Raw genomic sequence first — 19,165 nt, 5'->3', positions numbered from 1 at the left:
AGAGATTTCAAGTTAGCCAATTACTGACGTTCATGGCCTATCATTTTATGGTAAAATATTGTTCATTTTATGGTAAAATAACCACCTTATGTTTCAGTATTAGCAAACTACAACAGATATTAAAAGCAAAACAGGTTTGCTGCCAGAAATGCTGTCAGTACTAAACTGAGTACTTACCACGTGGTAAACACCCTGCAAGAAACGTGGCGCGAGAGGTGATAGTGATGCAATCATTCCAGAATTTTAATGATCTGTCAAGAGACTAGATTAAAATACACTGAAAATGTACCAGAATATCTAATGCTTATTTTTCACTTAGCAAATCAAAAGATCACCAATAATTGATTTGGAACTGACCGCCAATATTTTATTTCCAAAAGTTTTCAGTTCCTCACAATCACTACTTTTTAAAATTGCCTTTTGTATCAAAACATTTCAAACTTCTTCACACAGTAACATTTTTGAAGCTCTGAACAAATTTAGAGAGACTGGGTGGAAACAAGCACACGAAAAATGCTTCCAACTATCACCTCAAATAATACCAGAGTTAAAGTAAAACACTGACGTCCCCAACAGCACATCACGAAAGCCTGATGCAAGAAGAGTAGTCTGTGAAGACTGCTTTGAATTAAACCACAGGCAAATGAAAATACACTGCAGAACAAAACATGGAGTGGAAATTTAAAAATCAGAATGAAATAAAAATGTTCATATGAAAATATGCAACACTTACAAGATTCACAGGAGCTGTAGGAAACTATTCCAAAATATTTAATCACTCAAACAAACAGGAATATCGGATGAATTCAGCTGCATGGACCAGTGATTATTTTTCTTTCAAAACCCATTTTGTTAATGAGAACATGGAGACATTTATTAGAACAAGACTTAATACAACCAATTTATTCCGGCACATCTTTCAGGTGGTTCAAGTTGACTTCCCTCTAGTAGGCAGATATCAGCAATTTCCAAGGAAGTCAACAAAAACCTGGACCTTAATAATGTTTTGATTTCAGTGATTCAACACACATGTACAGATGTATACTTAAAAGTATTAACGTGTACGGAGCTATATTCAAATCAAGAACTGGACAAGGTTTTTTTCAGATACTGATTGTAGATCTGACCAATGAGCGACCAAAGGAGCAGTCTGCTGCTGTTAGAACTGATTCTGCTCTGTGCAGTCAGTTGCTTACCCAGTTTGTTTCAAGAAGCTTGTTAAAAGAAAGCATGCTGTTAAAACAGGGAAGAAAATTCTCTTGGTAATTCATTTACATTAAAGAGAATATTAACAGACAGAACCTTGGCAGGAAATTACCTGAAATGTGCATCTGCTGTAGATACAACTGCATCGCAAAATATCCCCTCAGAAATCTTTTCTACATTCTACCTTGCTCATACCCAGGGTAGAAACAACGGTCATTCTCACTTTAATTAAGCAGTCCCCTTTCTCCATTCCCAACCCTCCAGCCCAAAGCGCTCTTAAACCAGCCTGAGTTTTAAATGTGTTCCTTGTTTTGCTTTCTCAGAAGACTTTGCGATGGGATGTATATTTTGTCCTCTGCAAGACATCACGACGTGAAGCGGGCTGAATGGACTAGTGGATTTTTATGGCCCGTTATTACTGTATGTTTGGAGCAATGGGACCTCATTTTTCATAATCTCCCAGAAAAGAAATGATTTAAGCAGCCACAGAGCAAAATCCTTTTGCATATTCATGGCTCTTCTGCATCATCGCTTTCATCAATGCTGCTGTCCGTTGATAAATTTTCCTCGTCACAACTTTCTTCTGCCTCTTCCACTTCAGCCTCAGAAGTACTCACATCTTGTTGCTTACTGTTCTCTGAAGGAGCCGAACAGTCCACTGACGGTGCACCAGTGTCCTGTAAGGGTGCCGAACAGTCTACTGATGCGTCTCCTGAAGCCGCTCTGTCCTCCTGGGGAGTAGACAATACCGCAGGTGCCTGCGCTGGCCTCTGGACATCAGACTTAACTGCAGACGATTCATCTTCCAAAAATGACTCCCAGGTTTTTAGTCGATTCTCTCTTTCCTTTACAGTCTCTTCAATCTAGAATTTAAAGTAATATTTAACAAACTTTTGTTGGCTGGTTAAGAGTGTGACAGTCCCACCCTTTGCTTTACTGCAAGATATTCAAACGGATCTTCCACTTACAAGCTGGGAGACCCACAGAGACCTGCCAGACTTTAAACACTTAACTGAGTGGAAGTAGAAGACTGGAAGTGGAGGCTTGCTGTCTGCTGCACCAGTTAACAGCCTCAGCTCTCAGGCTGGGAAGTTTAATGATGTTCGAGCAACTGATTTCAAACCAAAAGTCACTACAGCTGGTTGTCAGCTTCTATTGACAAGGTAGTACTCCGGAACACAGCCAAACTTGCCCTGGATACCTACTTAAAAGCTGTTCATTTCAAAGCAAACAGAATCTCCATGTCCATTGAGGTTGTTACAAAATAACTTCAAGGGGCACTAATGGAGGTTGAGTGTTAAAATGTTGCCTAACCCTACAATGTAGAAGTGCTCTGAGATGTTATTTTACCGTAAACGTTTGGGACTTGCGTGCAGCTCTGGACCTTATGGAAATACTGCCACCCGAGTACTTAAACTGACTTGGGACAACACGGTTGTGCAGTTGATAGAGCTGCTGCCTCACAGCTCCAGCGACCAGGGTTCAGTCCTGACCTCCAGTGTTGTCTGGGACCAAATGGGTTTCCCTCCGAGTGTTCTGATTTCCTCCCACATCCCACTGTGAAACCGTCCATTACCCTGACGTAACCCAAGATACAAGCTAAATCAAGGGTTGAGAGCTTCAAGTTCCTAGGAGTGAACATCACCAATAGCCTGTCCTGGTCCAACCACGTAGACGCCACGGCCAAGAAAGCTCACCAGCGCCTCTACTTCCACATGAGGCTAAAGAAATTTGGCATGTCCCCTTTGACACTCACCAACTTGTATCAATGCACCACAGAAAGCATCCTATCTGGATGCATCACAGCTTGGTATGGCAACTGCTCTGCCCCTGACTGCAAGAAACCAGAGAAAGTTGTGGACACAGCCCAGCACATCACGGAAACCAGCCTCCCCTCCATGGTCTCTGTCTACACTTCTTGCTGTCTCGGTAAAGCAGCCAGCACAATCAAAGACCCCACCCACCCAGGTCATTCTCTCTTTGCCCCCCCCCATTGGGACAGAAGATACAGAAGCACATACCACCAGGCTCAAGGACAGCTTTAATCCCACCATTATAAAACTACTGAACAGTCCCCTAGTACAATAAGATGGAATCTTGACCTGACAATCTGCCTCACTATGACCTTGCACCTTACTGTCTACCTGCACTGCACTTTCTCTGTGACTGTAACACTTCATTCCACATTCTGTTATTGTTTTCCCTTGTACTACCTCAACGCACTGCTGTAATGAAATGATCTGTATGGATGCATGCAAAACAAAGTTTTTCCACTGTACTTTGGTACATGTGACTATTATATACCAATTTAAATTTACCAAGAAACTAACCTCAAAGCAATCATCACTTTATGAGCATCTGGACAAAAGGAGCTCATTAATGTAGCAGATAATCGTGGTATAGTCAGACTATCCAAACTTGTGACCTCTAGCTTGTGTCTATGGACTGGATAGCTGACCTAATGAATGTTAATTCTAACTGCCTGTCATGCTGGCTAGGTTATTCAACTGGCCTTTTCCCCTATAAATAGCTGCTCCATCCTACAACTGTTAGCACTTCAGAAAGGGTGTCAAGGGTTGGAGATAGTGCTGTCAGGAAGGACTGTTTTGCACAATGCCTTAGGAATAGGAGTCCTTAACACTCGTTAAGCAAAACTCACTGCAGAGAGGGCTTGAGTCCTGCAAACTACAAAGAGAGATATGGAAATTAAATTCTTAAATAACCCATCAGTGATAATACTGCTCTTTATGAGATTGGAATACCAGGTCACCAAATACTCTAACCAATTGCAGCTATGGACTGTCTAGAACAATACCACCAAGAATAATAATTTGTTTCAATTCGGGCTGGGATGACTTCTCTCTGGAGAAGAGTGATGGTAACAATGACAAAATATTATAATTAGCTTGAGAAGAAACAAGCTGACATCTAAACATAAACAGAAGGCCATTCAGTCCTCTGAACCTGCTTGCTTTCATCAAGATCACGACTGATCTTCTACCACCATTTACCAGCAACCGTGTTCCTTGCTTCCCTGAATATATCCACAAATCTACCAGTCTCCGTTTTGTATGAACTCAATGACCAAGTTCCCAGGGTACAGAATTCCAAAGATTCACCACCTCTGTGTGAAAGAAGTCCTCATTTCCGCCCTTAATCTGAGACAGTGACACTCCGGTTCTGGACTCCACAGCCAGGGGAAACGTTCCATCTGCACCTTGCCCAGTAGGAATTTTTGTACACTTCAATGAGATCTCCGTCATTCACCTCACCTCTGGAGGGTGCAGGCCTATTTCTACACAATCTCCCCCCACATGGCAAGCCCACTATTCCAGGAAGCAGTCCGGTGAGTAATCTAGTTCCAGGAATGAGAGGAATATGGAGGGATATGGGCATTCTGTAGGTAGGAGGGATTAGCTATGTCGGCACAACATTGTGGGCCGAAGGGCCTGTTCTGTGCTGTACTGTTCTATGTATGGAGAGCCAGTCATGGCCTTTAACTTTAAAATGAAGGAAAAATTGCCTAAAGTGGAATGGGTTAAAAAGATTAGCAAGTAAGCTGTGTTTTTTATTTCATAATTTTCAACAAGGTATATTACCTTGAGAAATAGAGTCTACAATGATAATCCATCTGTGGCTTTCCAAGGAAGGCAAGGACAAAATCAAATTGAAAGTGTTGTGATAGGCAGCAGACTGGGGAGATTTTAGACTCCAAAGGATTACCAAAACAACTTTTTGTATATTTCTTTCCACATGATACAGAAGGTGGCTGTTCAGCCCATAGAGTCTATGCTGGCTCTCAGGCACAGTTCCCTACTGATCTCCCCTGTAATCTATTCACTCTTGCATACCCAACAACTCCCCCAATTCTCCTGCCACCCGCCCACTCTTGGGGCAATTTACAATGGCCAATCAACCTATCAGCCTACCTTTGGGACACGGAAAGAAACTAGACCACCCCTTGGGAAACCCACACAGTCACGGGGGGAACCTGCACACTCCACACGGACAGTGCTGGAGGTCAGGATTGAACTCGGGTTGCTGGGAGACATGAGGTAGCAGCTCTGCTGGTTGTTCCACTCCGCGTGAAACAAAGTCAGCATGCTGGGTCAGCAAGTAATTCGGAAGGCAAATGTTGACCTTTATTTAAATGCAAGTGAAGTATGAAAGCAGGGCAGTCTTGCTACAATTGTACAGCTCATTGGTGAGAACCACTGGGAATGCAGTGGTCTCCTTATTTAAGGAGAGGTGTATGTGCACACGAATCAGCTCAGAAAAGGTTCAATTGGTTGATTCCTGGGATTTAATGATTGCCTTAAGAGGAAAGGTTGAGTTGGACCTGTAATCACTGGAGTTCAGAAGAATGAGATGCTTTTATTGAAGCATTTAAGATCATAAGGAGCCTTGATGATTACTGAGAGGATGTTTTCCCTTGTAGGGCACAATTACAGAGTAAAGGGTTACCCATATAAATCAGAACCAAGGATTAATTTCTTCTACCAGAAAGCCATTAATCAGAAAGACTTCAGAGCTGAGGAAGCCAAATCATTAAATATTTTATGGAACATAGAACAATACTGCACAGGAACAGGCCCTTCAAGCCCACGATGTTGTGCCGAACTAATTAAACTAGTAATTAAATGCCTAACTGAACTAGTTCCTTCTGCCTACATGAGGTCCATGTCCCTCCAATCTCTGCACATTCATGTACCAATCTAAGAGCTTCTTGAATGCTTCCATTGTGTCTGCCTCCAGCACCAACCCTGGCAGCTCATTTCAGGCACCCACCATGCCATGTGTAAAACACTTGCCCCACACATCTCCTTTGAAACCCCCTTTCAACTTAAACACATGCCCTTTAGTATTAACCCTGGGAAAAAGATAGCAGCTGTCTATACCTTTCATAATATTATAAACCTCTGTCAGGTCTCCCCTCAGCCTCTGCCGCTCCAAGGGAAAACAACCCAAGTTTGTCCAACTTCTTCTCATAGCACACACCCTCTAATCCAGGCAGCATCTTAGTAAACCTCTTCTGTATCCTCTCCAAAGGCAACCAGAACTGAATGCAATACTCCAGATGTGGCCTAACTGGAGTTTTATAAAGCTGCAAAATAACTCCCTGACTCTTGAACTTGATGCCTCAGCTAACAAAGGCAAGCATGCCATACACCTTCTTTACAACCCTATCAACTTGTGCAGCCACTTTCAAGGAGCTAAGGACTTGGACCCCAAAATCCGTCTGTACATCAACACCGTTAAGGGTCCTGCCAACAACTGTGTATTGTCCCTTTACATTTGATCTCCCAAAGTGCAACATCTCATATTTAACATACAAAACAGAGAAAACCTACAGCACAATTCAGGCCTTTTGGCCCACAAAGCTGTATCAAACATGTCCCTACCTTAGAAATTACTAGGCTTACCTATAACCCTCTATTTTTTTCAGCTCCATGTACCTATCCAACAGTCTCTTAAAAGACACTATCGTATCCGCCTCCACCACCATTGCTGGCAGCCCATTCCACGCACTCACCACACATTTGGCTGGATTAAACTCCATCTACCATTTCTCTGCCCGTATCTGCAACTGATCTATATTACGCTGTGTCCTTTGCCAGTCTTCTATACTATCCACAACACCACCGATCTTTGTGTCATCTGCAAACTTACTAACCCACCCATCCACGTTTTAATCCAGGTCATTTATATATAATCACAGAGAGCAGAGGTCCCAGTACAGATCCCTGTGGAACACCACTAGTCACGGACCTTCAGCCAGAAAAAGTCCCATTGATTATTACCCACTGTTCTATGGGCAAGCCAATTCTGAACTCAAATGGCCAAGTCACCAAGAATCCCATGCATTTGGATGAGCCTCCCATGAGGGACCTTATCAAATGCCTTACTAAAATCCACGTAGACAACATCCACAACTAACCTTCTCGAAAAGCTGAAATAAATTAGTAAGACATGACTTGCCCTGCACAAAGCCATACTGACTGTTCCTAATTAGGCCATGGTTTTCCAATTGCTCATAGATCCTATCCCTAAAAACCCTCTCCAAAAGCTTCCCCACCACTGACGTGAAACACACCAGTCTGTAGTATCCGGGGTCATCCCTATTTCCCTTCTTGAACAAAGGAACAACATTAGCTACTTCCTAGTCCTCCGGAACCTCGCCTGTGACTACAGAGGACACAAAGATCTTGGTCGAGGACCCAGCAATTTCTTGCTTCTGCTGGGGTATATTCCACCAGGCCATGGATACTTATCCACCTTAATGCTCTTCAAGAGACCCAACACTACATCCATCTCAAAATGCCCTAGCATATTAGCACACTCCACATGATCTCAGTATCCTCCCTGTCCTTCCCCTTGGTAAATACCAATGCAAAGTACTCATTTAGGACCTTGCCCACATCCTTGCACATGTTCCCTCCTTTATGCTTGAGTGGTCCGACCCTTTCCTGAATTACATGTACATAGAACGTACATAGAGAATACCTTGGGATTCTCTTTTATCCTATTTGCCAAGGACTTTTCATGGCCCGGCCTGGCTTTCCTAATTCCCTTCTTGAGTTCTTTTCTAGCTTCTTTATAACCCTCAAGAGCCCTGTTTGACTTTAGCTTCCTAAACATTACATACTTTTTCTTCTTGACTAAATGCACCACCTCTCTCAACATCAAGGTTCCCTCACCTTGCCATCCTTGTCCTTCCTCCTTACTGGAACATACGGGTCCTGTACTCTGTGCAGTTGGTCTTTAAACACCCTCCACATCAGATGTGGACTTGCCCACAAACAGCTGCTCCCAATTAACTTTCCCTGGTTCCCGCCTAATGTACCCCTAATTTGCCCGGCTCCAATTTAATACTCTCCCGCAAGGTCCATACTTATTCCATATTCATAGCTATCTTAAAACTTAAGGAGTTGTGATCACTGTTTCCTGAATGTTCTCCCACTGGAAGGTCAGTCACCTGGCCAGGCTCATTTCCCAACGCCAGGTCCAGTACGGCCCTTCCTCTTGTTGGACTATCTACACATTGATTTAAGAAACCCTCCTGGATGCACCTAACAAATTCTGCCCTGTCTAAGGGGGTCCCAGTCTATCGTGGGGAAGTTGAAGTCCCCCACAACAACATCCCTGTTATTTTTATACCTTTCCCTAATCTGCCTCAGTGTCCCGGTGGCTACTGGGGAGTAGGTCTGTAGTATAATCCCATCAGAGTGATTGCACCTTTCTTATTTTTAAGTCTACCCGTATAGACTCAGTGGACGAGCCCTCCATTATGTCCCCTCTGAGTGCAGCTGTGATATTGTCCCTGATTAATAGCGCATCTCCCCTGCCCTCCCAGCCTCACCTCCCTCCCTATCTTTTCTAAAACATCAAACCCCAGAACATTCAGCATCCAGTCCCATCCCTCTCTCAACCAAGTCCCTTTATGGCCACAACAGCATAGTGTCATGTACTGATCCATGCTCCTAGTTCACCACCCTTACCTTTAATACTCTTTGCATTAAAATAAACACACTTCAACCCGTCTGTCCCATCATGTCTATTACCTTGTACCTACTCATCCTTCCTTACACAATTACTAGCCCTGACATCTACTTTCCTCTCAATCCCTCCACTTTCTGACCCAGTGCTCTGGTTCCCACCCCCTGCCAAACTAGTTCAAACCCTCCAGAGTAGCACCAGTGAAAACCCATCCCTCTTCTACAGTCACCCGTGCCCCAGAAGAGGCTCCAATGATCCAAGAACCTGAAACACTGCCCCCCTGCACCAGCTCCTCAGCCACACATTCATCTGTTCTATCATCCTACTCCTGCCCTGACCTGCATGTGGCACTGGGAGTAATCCAGAGATCACTGCCTATGAAGTCCTGCTCTTCAGCCTCTTTCCTACCTCCCTATACTCATTGCACAGGACCACATCCTCCTTTCTCTATGCCATTGGTGCCAATGTGCACAAGCTGCCCGCCCTTCCCCTTGAGGATATTCTGCAGCTGCTCTGTGACGTCCTGGCACCCAGGAGGCAACAGAACACCCTGGCGTCTCTTTTGCAGCCACAGATGTCCCCCAACTATTTAGTCGCCTGTCACTATTGACTTCCCCCTTCCCCGCTGAGCCTCAGAGCCGGTCACAGTGCCACTGAAAAGTCATCAGGGCACAGCAGCAGCAGTCAAGTCAGTGGCATCTACCTTAAACATCACCCGCTATTACAACCCTATAGGTGATTTTAACTTCCCTAATGTTGACTGGGATTAGATGGGAAGATGAAAAACACGATGATGCTGGAGGAACTCAGCAGGCCAGGCAGCATCCGCGGAGAAAAGCAGGCGGTCAACGTTTCGGGTCAGGACCCTTCTTCAGGATTCCAGCATCTGCAGTCCTTTGTTTCATTAGATGGGACAGGACTTGTTAAGTGTATCCAGGAAAGTTTTGGAAGCAGTATTAGATGACCCCAGTAGAGACAAGGCTACTTTCCACCTCCTCTTAGTAAATGAGGTCATGGAAGTGGTTGATGCGTCATGGGGAAGGACTTTGACACCAGTGACCATGATTCTGTTAGTTTAAAAGGTAGTTAAGGAAAAAGACAAGACTGGTCCCACAAGTCCTAAATTGGGCCAAGGCCAATTCTGATAGCATCAGACAGGAACTTGAAAGGTTGAATGAGTAATGTCTGGCAAGTGGGAGGCTTTTAGAAGTGAGATAGGAAGAGTTCAGGGCCAGCGTGTTCCCATTAAGAGTGAAGGGCAAGGCTGGCAGGATTAGGGAACCCTGGCTGACGAGAGATGTTGAGGCTATGATCAGGGAAGGAGGCATGTGTCAAGTATAGACAGTGGGATCAAGCATGTCCCTTGAGGAGGGTAAGGGATGTCGGATGTGAAAAAGGGGACATAAGATACACCTGGGAGGAAAGGTAAAGGAGAATCTTAAATGATTAAGTGCGTGCTAACAAGAGAGAGAGGGTCCCCTTCAGGATCAGTGTAGTAATCTGCTTGTGCAGCCACAGAAGATAGTCTTCCATGAGTGCTTCTTGTCTGTATTCGCCGTGGAAAACATGCAAGTTCAGAAATTCAGGGAAGAGAACAGTAAGATTGTGAAGTATGTAGACCATTACAAAGGAGCAGGTGTAGATGGTCTTGAAGCACATAATATGGATAAATCCCTGGGGCCTGCCCTAGGACATCATGGGAAGGAAGGAAATGGCTGGCGCCCCAGCAAAGATTTTTGCATCTTCCTTAGCCAGAGGTGAGGTACTGGAAGACAGGAGGATGATTAATTTTTGAACTTTATCTATACAGCATGGTAACGGGCCCTTCAGGCCCAATGAGCCCATGCCACCAATTACACCCATGTTAACCTACTAACCCGTACGTCTGGAATGTGGGAAGAAACCGGAGCACCCGGAGGAAACCCACGCAGTCACGGAGAGAACGTGAAAACTCCTTACAGACAGTGACGGGAATTGAACCCCGATCGCTGGCGCTGTAATAGCGTTGCGCTAACCGCTATGCTGCCTTTATTTAAGGAGGGCTGCAAGGACAAGCCAGGGAACTACAGACCGGTGTGCCTTAGATGAGTGGTGGGAAATTTACTGGAAGGGATTCTGAGGGACAGGATTTACTTGTATTTGAAAAGGCACGGACAGATTAGGGATAATCAACATGGCTTTGTACGTGGGAGATCATGTCTCACATACTTGATTGAGTTTTTTTTTGGGGTGACTACGAGGATCGATGAGGGCAGGGCAGGAGACCTGGTCTACATGAACTTTAACATGGCCTTTGACAATGTCCCACATGGCAGGCTGGTCCAGGTTAGAATACATGGGATCCAAGGTGAGAAAGCAAATTGGATGCAAAATTGGCTTGGTTGTAGGATTCAGAGGGTTGCTGTTCAGACTGGAGACCCATAACCAGTGGTGTGCCACAGGGGTCAGTGCTGGGTCCTTTATTGTTTGTTATATATATTAATGATTTGGAAGGGAATATAGGTGGCATGATTAGCAAGTTTGCAGATGACATCAAAACTGGTGGTAGAATGGACAATGAAGGCGGTTGTCCAAGGTCACAAGAAGATCTGGATCAACCAGCAAGGTGGGCCAAGGAACGGCAGATGGAATCAGACAAGTGCTAAGTGATGCACTTTGGGAAGTTAAGCCAGGCTAGACATACTCAATGAAAGTCAGGGCCCTGGAGAGTGTTACTGAACAGCGAGACCTTGGGGTACAACTACACAGTTCCCTGAAAGTAGCGACATACGTAGACAGAGTGGTGAAGGTGGCGTATAGTATGCTCGTCTTCATTGGCTGAGGCACTGGATATGGGAGTCGGGATGTCATGTTGCAGTTGTACAGATCATTAGTTAGGACACACATGGGAGTGTTGTGTGCAGTTCCGGTCGCCACACTACAGGAAGGGTGTGATTAAGCTAGGGAGGGTACAGAAAAAATTCACGGGGATGCTGCCGAGTCTGGGGAACTCAAGTTAACAAGGTGAGACTGGATAGGCTGGGACTGTTTTCCCAGAAGCACAGGAGGCTGAGGAATGACCTCAGAGGTTTATAAAATCACGAGGGGCACAGATAAAATGAATGGTCAGTGTTTTTCCCAGCGTGAGTAATCTAAAACTAGACTGCATAGGTTTAAGGTGAGAGGTGAAAGATTTAAACGGGACCTGCGGGGCATGTGGTGGGTATATGGAACAAGCTGTCAGAGGAGGTTGTAGAGGCAGGTACAGTTGCAATGTTTAAAAGGCATTTGGACAGGTACATGGATAGGAAGGGTTTAGAGGAATATGGGCCAAATGCAGGCAAATGGAGACACAAGAGATTGGAAGCAGATTCTGGAATCTGGAACAATAAACAATCTACTGGAAGAACTCAGTGGGTCAAGCAGCATTTGTGTGTGAGGGCAGAGGAATTGTTGAGATTTCAGGTTCTGATGCAGGGTTTCAATCCGAAGCATCGACAATTCCTTTCCCCTCCACAGCTGCTGCTCAACCTGCTGAGTTCATCCAGCAGTTTCTTGCAAATGGGACTAGCTTAGACAGGTAGGGGCAAGTTGGGCTGAAGGGCCTGTTTCCGTGCCGTGACAGATTTTTGATCCCAAGGGCAGGAGGGGGATGATGGCAGATGGAGTCACATGGTGGGGAAGGCCTACGTAGATCCTGGAAAGTGATAAGTGGAGACAACAAGTGGCTGCAGATTCTGGAGTCTGACAAGTAAGGAAGGTAATGTGCAACCAGATAACTGAGGGACGATTGGCAGATGGAACCAATGAGGGTGGGAAAAGAAACTAGGTTATCAGGGGGCTGTGGGAGGACCTGGGTGAATAAGGAGGGGAGTGGGAAAGGAACACAAGGGAAGTGGGTTACCTGAAATTGGAGAATTCAATGTCCGTGCCATCGGGTCGTACCTCCAGTTTGCACTTGGCCTCACCCTGGCAGTGGAGGAAGCTGAGGACAGACAGGTCAGTGTGGGTATGGGGAGTGGAGTCGAAATGGTATGCAATCAGAAGTTTCAGATGGCCTCTCCAATGTAAAGGAGGCCACATCGAGAGCACCGAGTGCAATAGACAAGGTCGGAGGTGGTGCAGGTAAACATCCGCCTCACCTGGAAGGGCACTGCATGGTGGTGAGGGAGGAGGTGTAGGGACAGGTGTTGCACCTCCTACGGTTACAGGCGAAAGTGGCTGGTATCATAGACGGCAGAGCAAACAGTGGAGTCACAGGGAGAGTGGTCCCTGCGGAAAGCAGAAATGGGTGGGGAGGGGAAGACTGACAGGATTGCGCTACAGCTGGCAGAAGTGACAGAGGAAGATGTGCTGAACGCAAAAGGCAAGGACCAAGAGATAGGGCTCCCTCAGACTTGCCTGTGCTCACAGCAAAGGTGATGAGATCTTTTAACCCCAAGATAGGACTGCACAGAGCTGTTTGCAATGGTGGTATGGGGATGGGGAAGGCCAGGGCAACACAGCAACACTAAATGCAGCACAGTACTGTTGAAAGTATCCTGACTGGTTGCACCATAGTCTGGTCTGGCAATTCGAATGTGCAGGAACGCAAAAAGCCGCAGAGAGTAGCGGACTCAGCCCAATACATCACGGGCACATCCCTCCCCACCATCGGTGGTCTCTACAGGAGGCCCTGCCTCAAGAGGTCAACATCCATTATCAAGGTGCCCCACCATCCAGCCCACGCCATCTTCTCGCAGCTACCATTGGACAGGAGGTACAGAAGCCTGAAGTCCCACACCACTGGGTTCAAGGACAGCTACTCCCTTTCAACCATTCGGCTCTTGAACCAACCAGCAAAACCCTAATCATCATTAGTTTAACAACACAATGACCACTCTGATCACCTTGCACTAGAATGGACTTTTCTCCTAACTGTGTTCTTTGTTGTAAATTTCTGTATAACTTACATTTACGTTTTTCTTGTGAATGCTGCCTATATGATGCTACGTGCCTGTGACGTTGCTGCAAGTTGAGTTTTTCATTGCACCTGTGCATACATGTGCTTGTGCATATGACAGTAAACTCAACTTTGACTTCTACCCACAAGAAAAGATTTAATCCTGATATAATTACTGCATCATTCACATTAACAGCAGCTCAATAGCAAACTTTGAGGGGAACTGAAAAGATGCATGATGAGTAAAGTAAAGCCATTTCCTCTGGCTAAAGGTCAGTAACTAGAGGCAGTTTTGGAGAAGGGGCTGATTTCTTTTGCAGATCATCGGCCCGGGGGCTCAGTCATTAACACTAAGGCAAATGGGTGAATAGGAAAGTCAGCTTAAGCTGCACAACCTTACTAAATGAAGCAAATAGTTGGGGAGATAGCCTAAGCCGCCTCTTCCAATTCTTTACGCACTGTTATACCGGGATGATCGAGTCGCCTGCTAAGGTCTTCCTTTCATACCTGGTAATCCATGACGCCGTCCCAAGTCTCAGCAGTGATCTGGCGCCCACCAAACCACCTTCCGTTAAGGACCAGCTTACACTGATCAGCTTGTTCGGGCTCTTTAAATGCCACAGAGGCCACTCCATCGGGGTGTCTCTGCAAATTCCAACAGGTCCAGAATTAAAACATTCGAGCATTTTCTTTAAACCACGCAAGTAATTCATGGTATACAGAACAGATTAAACCTTTCGAAGAACAAAAATACTCACATCAAATAAAAGTAGTTTCTTGACTTGACCAAATTTTTCACACTCAAGCCTAAGGTCTTCTCGGATCTCATTCAAAACCATTGGATCATCCTATAAAAAGTTTAAATATGAAATATTTGGCATTTTATGGAGGTGGACGGTGTTGTTGGATAGAATACGAGACGTATTGTCATAGAGTGAAGAATTATTGCTGAATACTTCTCCCCATCCCATCCCTGGACAAACAATATCAGACAATCAGAAGACGTGATGAGACAAATCCCTCATCAGAGCTCCATCCACCATGGCCCTCTGGAGCTCCCAGCCACCCTAATTCCCCTCCCCACACCGACAGGTCTGTGCTTGACCTCCTCCAATGCCAGGGTGAGGCCAAATGCAAACTGGAGGAACAGCACCTCATATTCTGCCTGGGTGGTCTACAAACCAGTGGCACGAACACCGAATTCTCCAATCTCAGGTAACATGTTCCCCCAACCCCCGTGTGCCTTTTCTCTCTCCTCCAGACCTCCCCAGTTCCTTGTACAGATAGCAAACCCCCCCCCCCCCTCCAGTCCCTATCACCCTGTTCCTTTCCCCTCCTCCACCCACCCCATCTGCCTATCACCCACACACCCCTCCCACTGGGACCCCTCCCCACCCCCCTCACTCGGTTCTATGCTCTACCTTCCTTGCCTATCAGATTCCACCATCTGCGGCCCTATGTCACCTCCACCTATCACCTCCCAGCTTCTGTCGCTACTCCCACTCTCCCCTCCTCCATCTGCCCATCACCCCTCCTCACCTGGATCCACCCATCACCTGCCAGCTCTTGCTCCACCCCTCACCTCTTCATACCGGCTATCTCCCCTCTACGCTTTTAGTCTAGATGAAGGGTCTTGACCCGAAAACGTCAACTGTCTATTTGCCCCAATAGATGCTGCCTGACCTCCAGCAGTTTGTTTTTTGCCCTTACAAGTGCCACTCTGTTCTCCAAGTTCATTTATGTTCCACACATTTTCTGGTTTGGTCAATGGCATAAACACACTGCAAAAGTTAAAGGCTTCAAATCTGGCAACATTAGAATTATCTATTAAGTGGGCACGCATTGACCTCATACAGATGTTAAGGTTAATTTTTATAATTTATCTTCAAAACCTTTAAAAAACCAAATGGTTTCTGCCAGTGCGTGGCCGTTAACAGTCAATCAGCCGGAAATGACTGGGTGGACCCAACAGTTACTGTGAGCAAAACATTCCACCAGCACTTGTAACAGGTTTGGGTTGAAAAGCTGTGCAAAAATCAAACAGATTACCTGCTGATGCACAGCTGTCATAGTAAACATAGTGTTTACTATGACAGATTTAGCAGAAGTGGCAATTCAGTGTAGGGACTGGTTGTGCTACTTTTTGCTCCCAAGGTTGCAGTGGTTTGCATTGAGGCAGGATTCGAAGCTGTCAGTGTTCACTATGGGCCTATGCGTAGGCTCAATGGCCTACGGGCAGGCTTATGGGCCCATGCATTCTATTCCGAGATCGGTCATGGGAGAGACAGAGGAAGATTCGAGGACATGCTCAAATCCTCCTTGAAGAACTACAGCATCCCTACTGACTCCCGGCAAGCTCCAACCCATAACCATTCTGAGTGGAGGGGGGAGCAATAGGAAAGGTAGTGATGGCCTCAAGGCTGTGCATCAGGCTGACAAAGAAATCCTGCATTAGGTGACGGATCACTCTGTCAGCCATCTCTTTCCCCGTCTATGGGGGAGTCTATGGTTCCCTTATTGGTCCCGGTCACTTCAGAACCTATAAAACTAGAGTGGAGTCATATCACTCTTGATCCTGAAGGGGTGCCTAAGCAGCAAAGTCATGTAAAAAAAAAAGCAGCACATTAAAAAGTAGACAATAAAGATAATGTAGCAGGTTGTGTGATGGTACTGTAAAATGAAGGTGGCTGAAGACACTGTCACCAGTGAAAATGTCTGCAATATGTGGCTCAGCCCCAAATCTTTCTGGCTCAGGTCACTAAACATAAATTACATGATGGAGATGCCTCAATATACACGGGAAAAAGAAGAACGTACCTCCAACACACCAAATAGGATATCAAACATTATAATATCTGGATTACCCAAGATATGCAAAAAACTACCTCAGGCATACATAGATTAGAGAGGTGAACATGTGGCTGAAGGGCAAATATGGAAAAAAAGATTCCATTTCATGGGTTACTGGCAGCAGTACTGATTCAGGAAGGAACAGTAGCATTGAGACTGGCTCTATCCAAACTGGGCTGAGCCTGGAAAGAATACATAAGGAGGTCTTTAATATTTTAATTTTGCTTGGGGATGTGTTGGTATAGATGAGTTAAATAGTTCAAAAGAAAATGAAAGAAAAGTGAGAAAACACAAAATACTGGAAATATTCACCACCTTAGGTAGCATTTGTGGAGAGTGGGTCTCTGGTAAAAAGACCATTTTATCAACAACAGAAAAAGTTAATAAATCAGAGCTGGCAGGAAACAGTACCTTTTCAGTCAGGAGGAAGGTATACAGTGGTGTTATGTGGGGGTCAGTGCAGGGACACTGCTTTCCATGAGAAAATGACTCAGATGTACAGGATACAATTTATACATGATACAAAACTTCTAATTCTAGTAAACAAAGGGGAAACTACCAATGGACTTTAAAAATGACATGAATTGGCTGGTGAAATGAGGAGAAATGTGCAATGAGAAACTTAATGCCAAGAGACGAGAGAATATATATGGAATGAGCTGCCAGAGGAAGTGGTTGAGGCAGGTACAATGGTATCATTTAAGAAGCACTTGGATAGGTACATGGAGGGGTAGGGCTTGGAGGGATATGGGCTGAACACAGGAAATTGGGACTAGCTGGGTGGGCACGGTGGTCAGCATGGACTGGTTGGGCCGAAGGGCCTGTATCTGTGCTGTATTGCTCTACAACTCTTCTGAAATTCAACATTAAAAAAGGGTGCAATTCTACACGGGATGCAGGGCCCTTAAAAATGGTGAAACAGGTTACAGAGTCATTGCACGAGAAAAGCCCATCAGTGCACACTGACCATCAACCACCCACGTACACAAATCCTAGGTTAATCCCACACTTTGGATGAGAAAGGACATACCAGTTTGACCATTTTAAAGAGAGGTGCAGACTACAAAAGCAAGGAAATAATGTAAAACCTTTAAACATCCTGGTTTGGCCACAAACGGAGTATTATATCCAATTTGCGCACCTCATTTTAAGAAGAACTGAGATATCGTTGTTAGTCACAAGCACATTGAAACACACAGTGAAATACATCTTTTGCGTCGAGTGTCATGAGGGCAGCCCGCAAGTGTTGCCGTGCTTTTGGCGCCAACATAGAATGCTCACAACTTCCTAACCCGTACGTCTTTGGAATGTGGGAGGAAACCGGAGCACCCGGAGGAAACCTACACAGACACACGGGGAGAATGTACAAACTCCTTACAGACAGCGGCAGGAATTGAACCTTGGTTGCTGGTGCTGTAATAGCGTTGTGCTAACTGCTACACTACCGTGCCTGCCATTTTGGAGAAGTGAAACAAGCTGCTGGCCGGCACAGTAGCGTAGTGGTTAACGTGACATTATTACAGCACTAGCCACCCGGGTTCAATTCCCATTGCCATCTGTAAGGAGTTTGTACATTCTCCCCGTGTTTACATGGGTTTTCTCCAGGTGCTCTGGTTTCCTCCCACATTCCAAAGATGTACGGGCAGGAACATGGGTTTAAATGGGTGGCATGGGTTCATTGGGTTGGAAGGGCCTATCACCATGCTGTATAAATAAAGTTTGTCTTAAGTATTTACCGGAACGGTTCTGGGGTTAAGGGATTAGTTACGTGGACAGAGTTGAACGAGGGTTGCACTCCTTGGGCCAGAGTTGGTGGAATGGAAAGTATAATATAATGGAAAGTATAATATATTTAATATGTTCAAAAATTACAAAAAGCATTGATGAAGTGGATAAAGAAAAAATGCTTCCTTTGGGTCAAAAACTAGTGCATTTGAAGGGATCTGCAAGAGAATTGAAAGTTAGAGGAAAAAAATGTTTCACGCACCGAGTAGTTACATCCTGGAATTCACTACTTTAAAAAGGTAGCAGGTGAACATTCAATTACGGTTTTCAAGAACAAAATTAGGTGAGTTAGGTGAGGCAAGGCTTTCTGTGCTGCATTGATTCTAGTTTGAATAATTTCTTTGCGTCAGTTTTTACAGTAGAAGAGACAAGCATGCGAGATATCTTAAGGCAGTAAGTATTGCACCTGGAACAGAACTTGCCAAAGTTCAAGCAAGTGAAATAAAAACAATAATAACACTAATGAGTAACAAATCCAATGATGAAAGTGTTTCCAATGTTTTAAAAGGAATAGAATTACAGATGCTTTAAGTGGGATCTTCAAAAGACCTTGATTCCTTTAGGCCTTTACGACTCCATTAGTTAGAGAAACACCTTTGGGTGCAGAAATTTGAAACGCTTCCGTGATTAATGAACAAGACTAATTCTTTAGGTGCTAACGACTCATTCTATCAGATGAGTAGAAGACTAATTCAATCTGACCACGTGTCTGATATCTCTGAAAAAGCAGCTGCAAAAACAGTTCAGGATTCTTAAACACTATCACTTGCAGATGTTAAATCATTATAGGAGACTTGCTGTATGCACTTCTGTCAACTCCATTAATGCAATCTTTAAAATAATTAGATCATGTGATTAAATTTTGTTCTGACCAGAATTAATATTGGAACAGTTCCAAAGGAATAT

General features: G+C 44.9%; 1 protein-coding gene across 1 annotated transcript in view; it reads right to left on the bottom strand.

Moving 5' to 3' along the window:
* Window positions 1-225: 225 nt before the first annotated feature.
* Window positions 226-19,165, bottom strand: part of htatsf1 (HIV-1 Tat specific factor 1) — a 35,090-nt gene continuing 16,150 nt past the window's right edge. Inside the window, exons 7-9 of the mRNA XM_052030282.1 lie at window positions 14,383-14,472; window positions 14,132-14,269; window positions 226-2,069 (exon numbers count right to left, since the gene is read on the bottom strand). Coding sequence (XP_051886242.1) covers window positions 1,716-2,069; window positions 14,132-14,269; window positions 14,383-14,472 — 582 coding nt within the window. The 3' untranslated portion in view covers window positions 226-1,715. The remainder of the gene's footprint in view (window positions 2,070-14,131; window positions 14,270-14,382; window positions 14,473-19,165) is intronic.

Source organism: Pristis pectinata, chromosome 15 (genome assembly GCF_009764475.1).
Source record: "Pristis pectinata isolate sPriPec2 chromosome 15, sPriPec2.1.pri, whole genome shotgun sequence".
Taxonomy (NCBI): Eukaryota; Metazoa; Chordata; class Chondrichthyes; order Rhinopristiformes; family Pristidae; genus Pristis; species Pristis pectinata.
The sequence above is the reverse complement of the archived record's forward strand: the minus strand, read 5'-3'. Positions and strand labels throughout refer to the sequence as shown.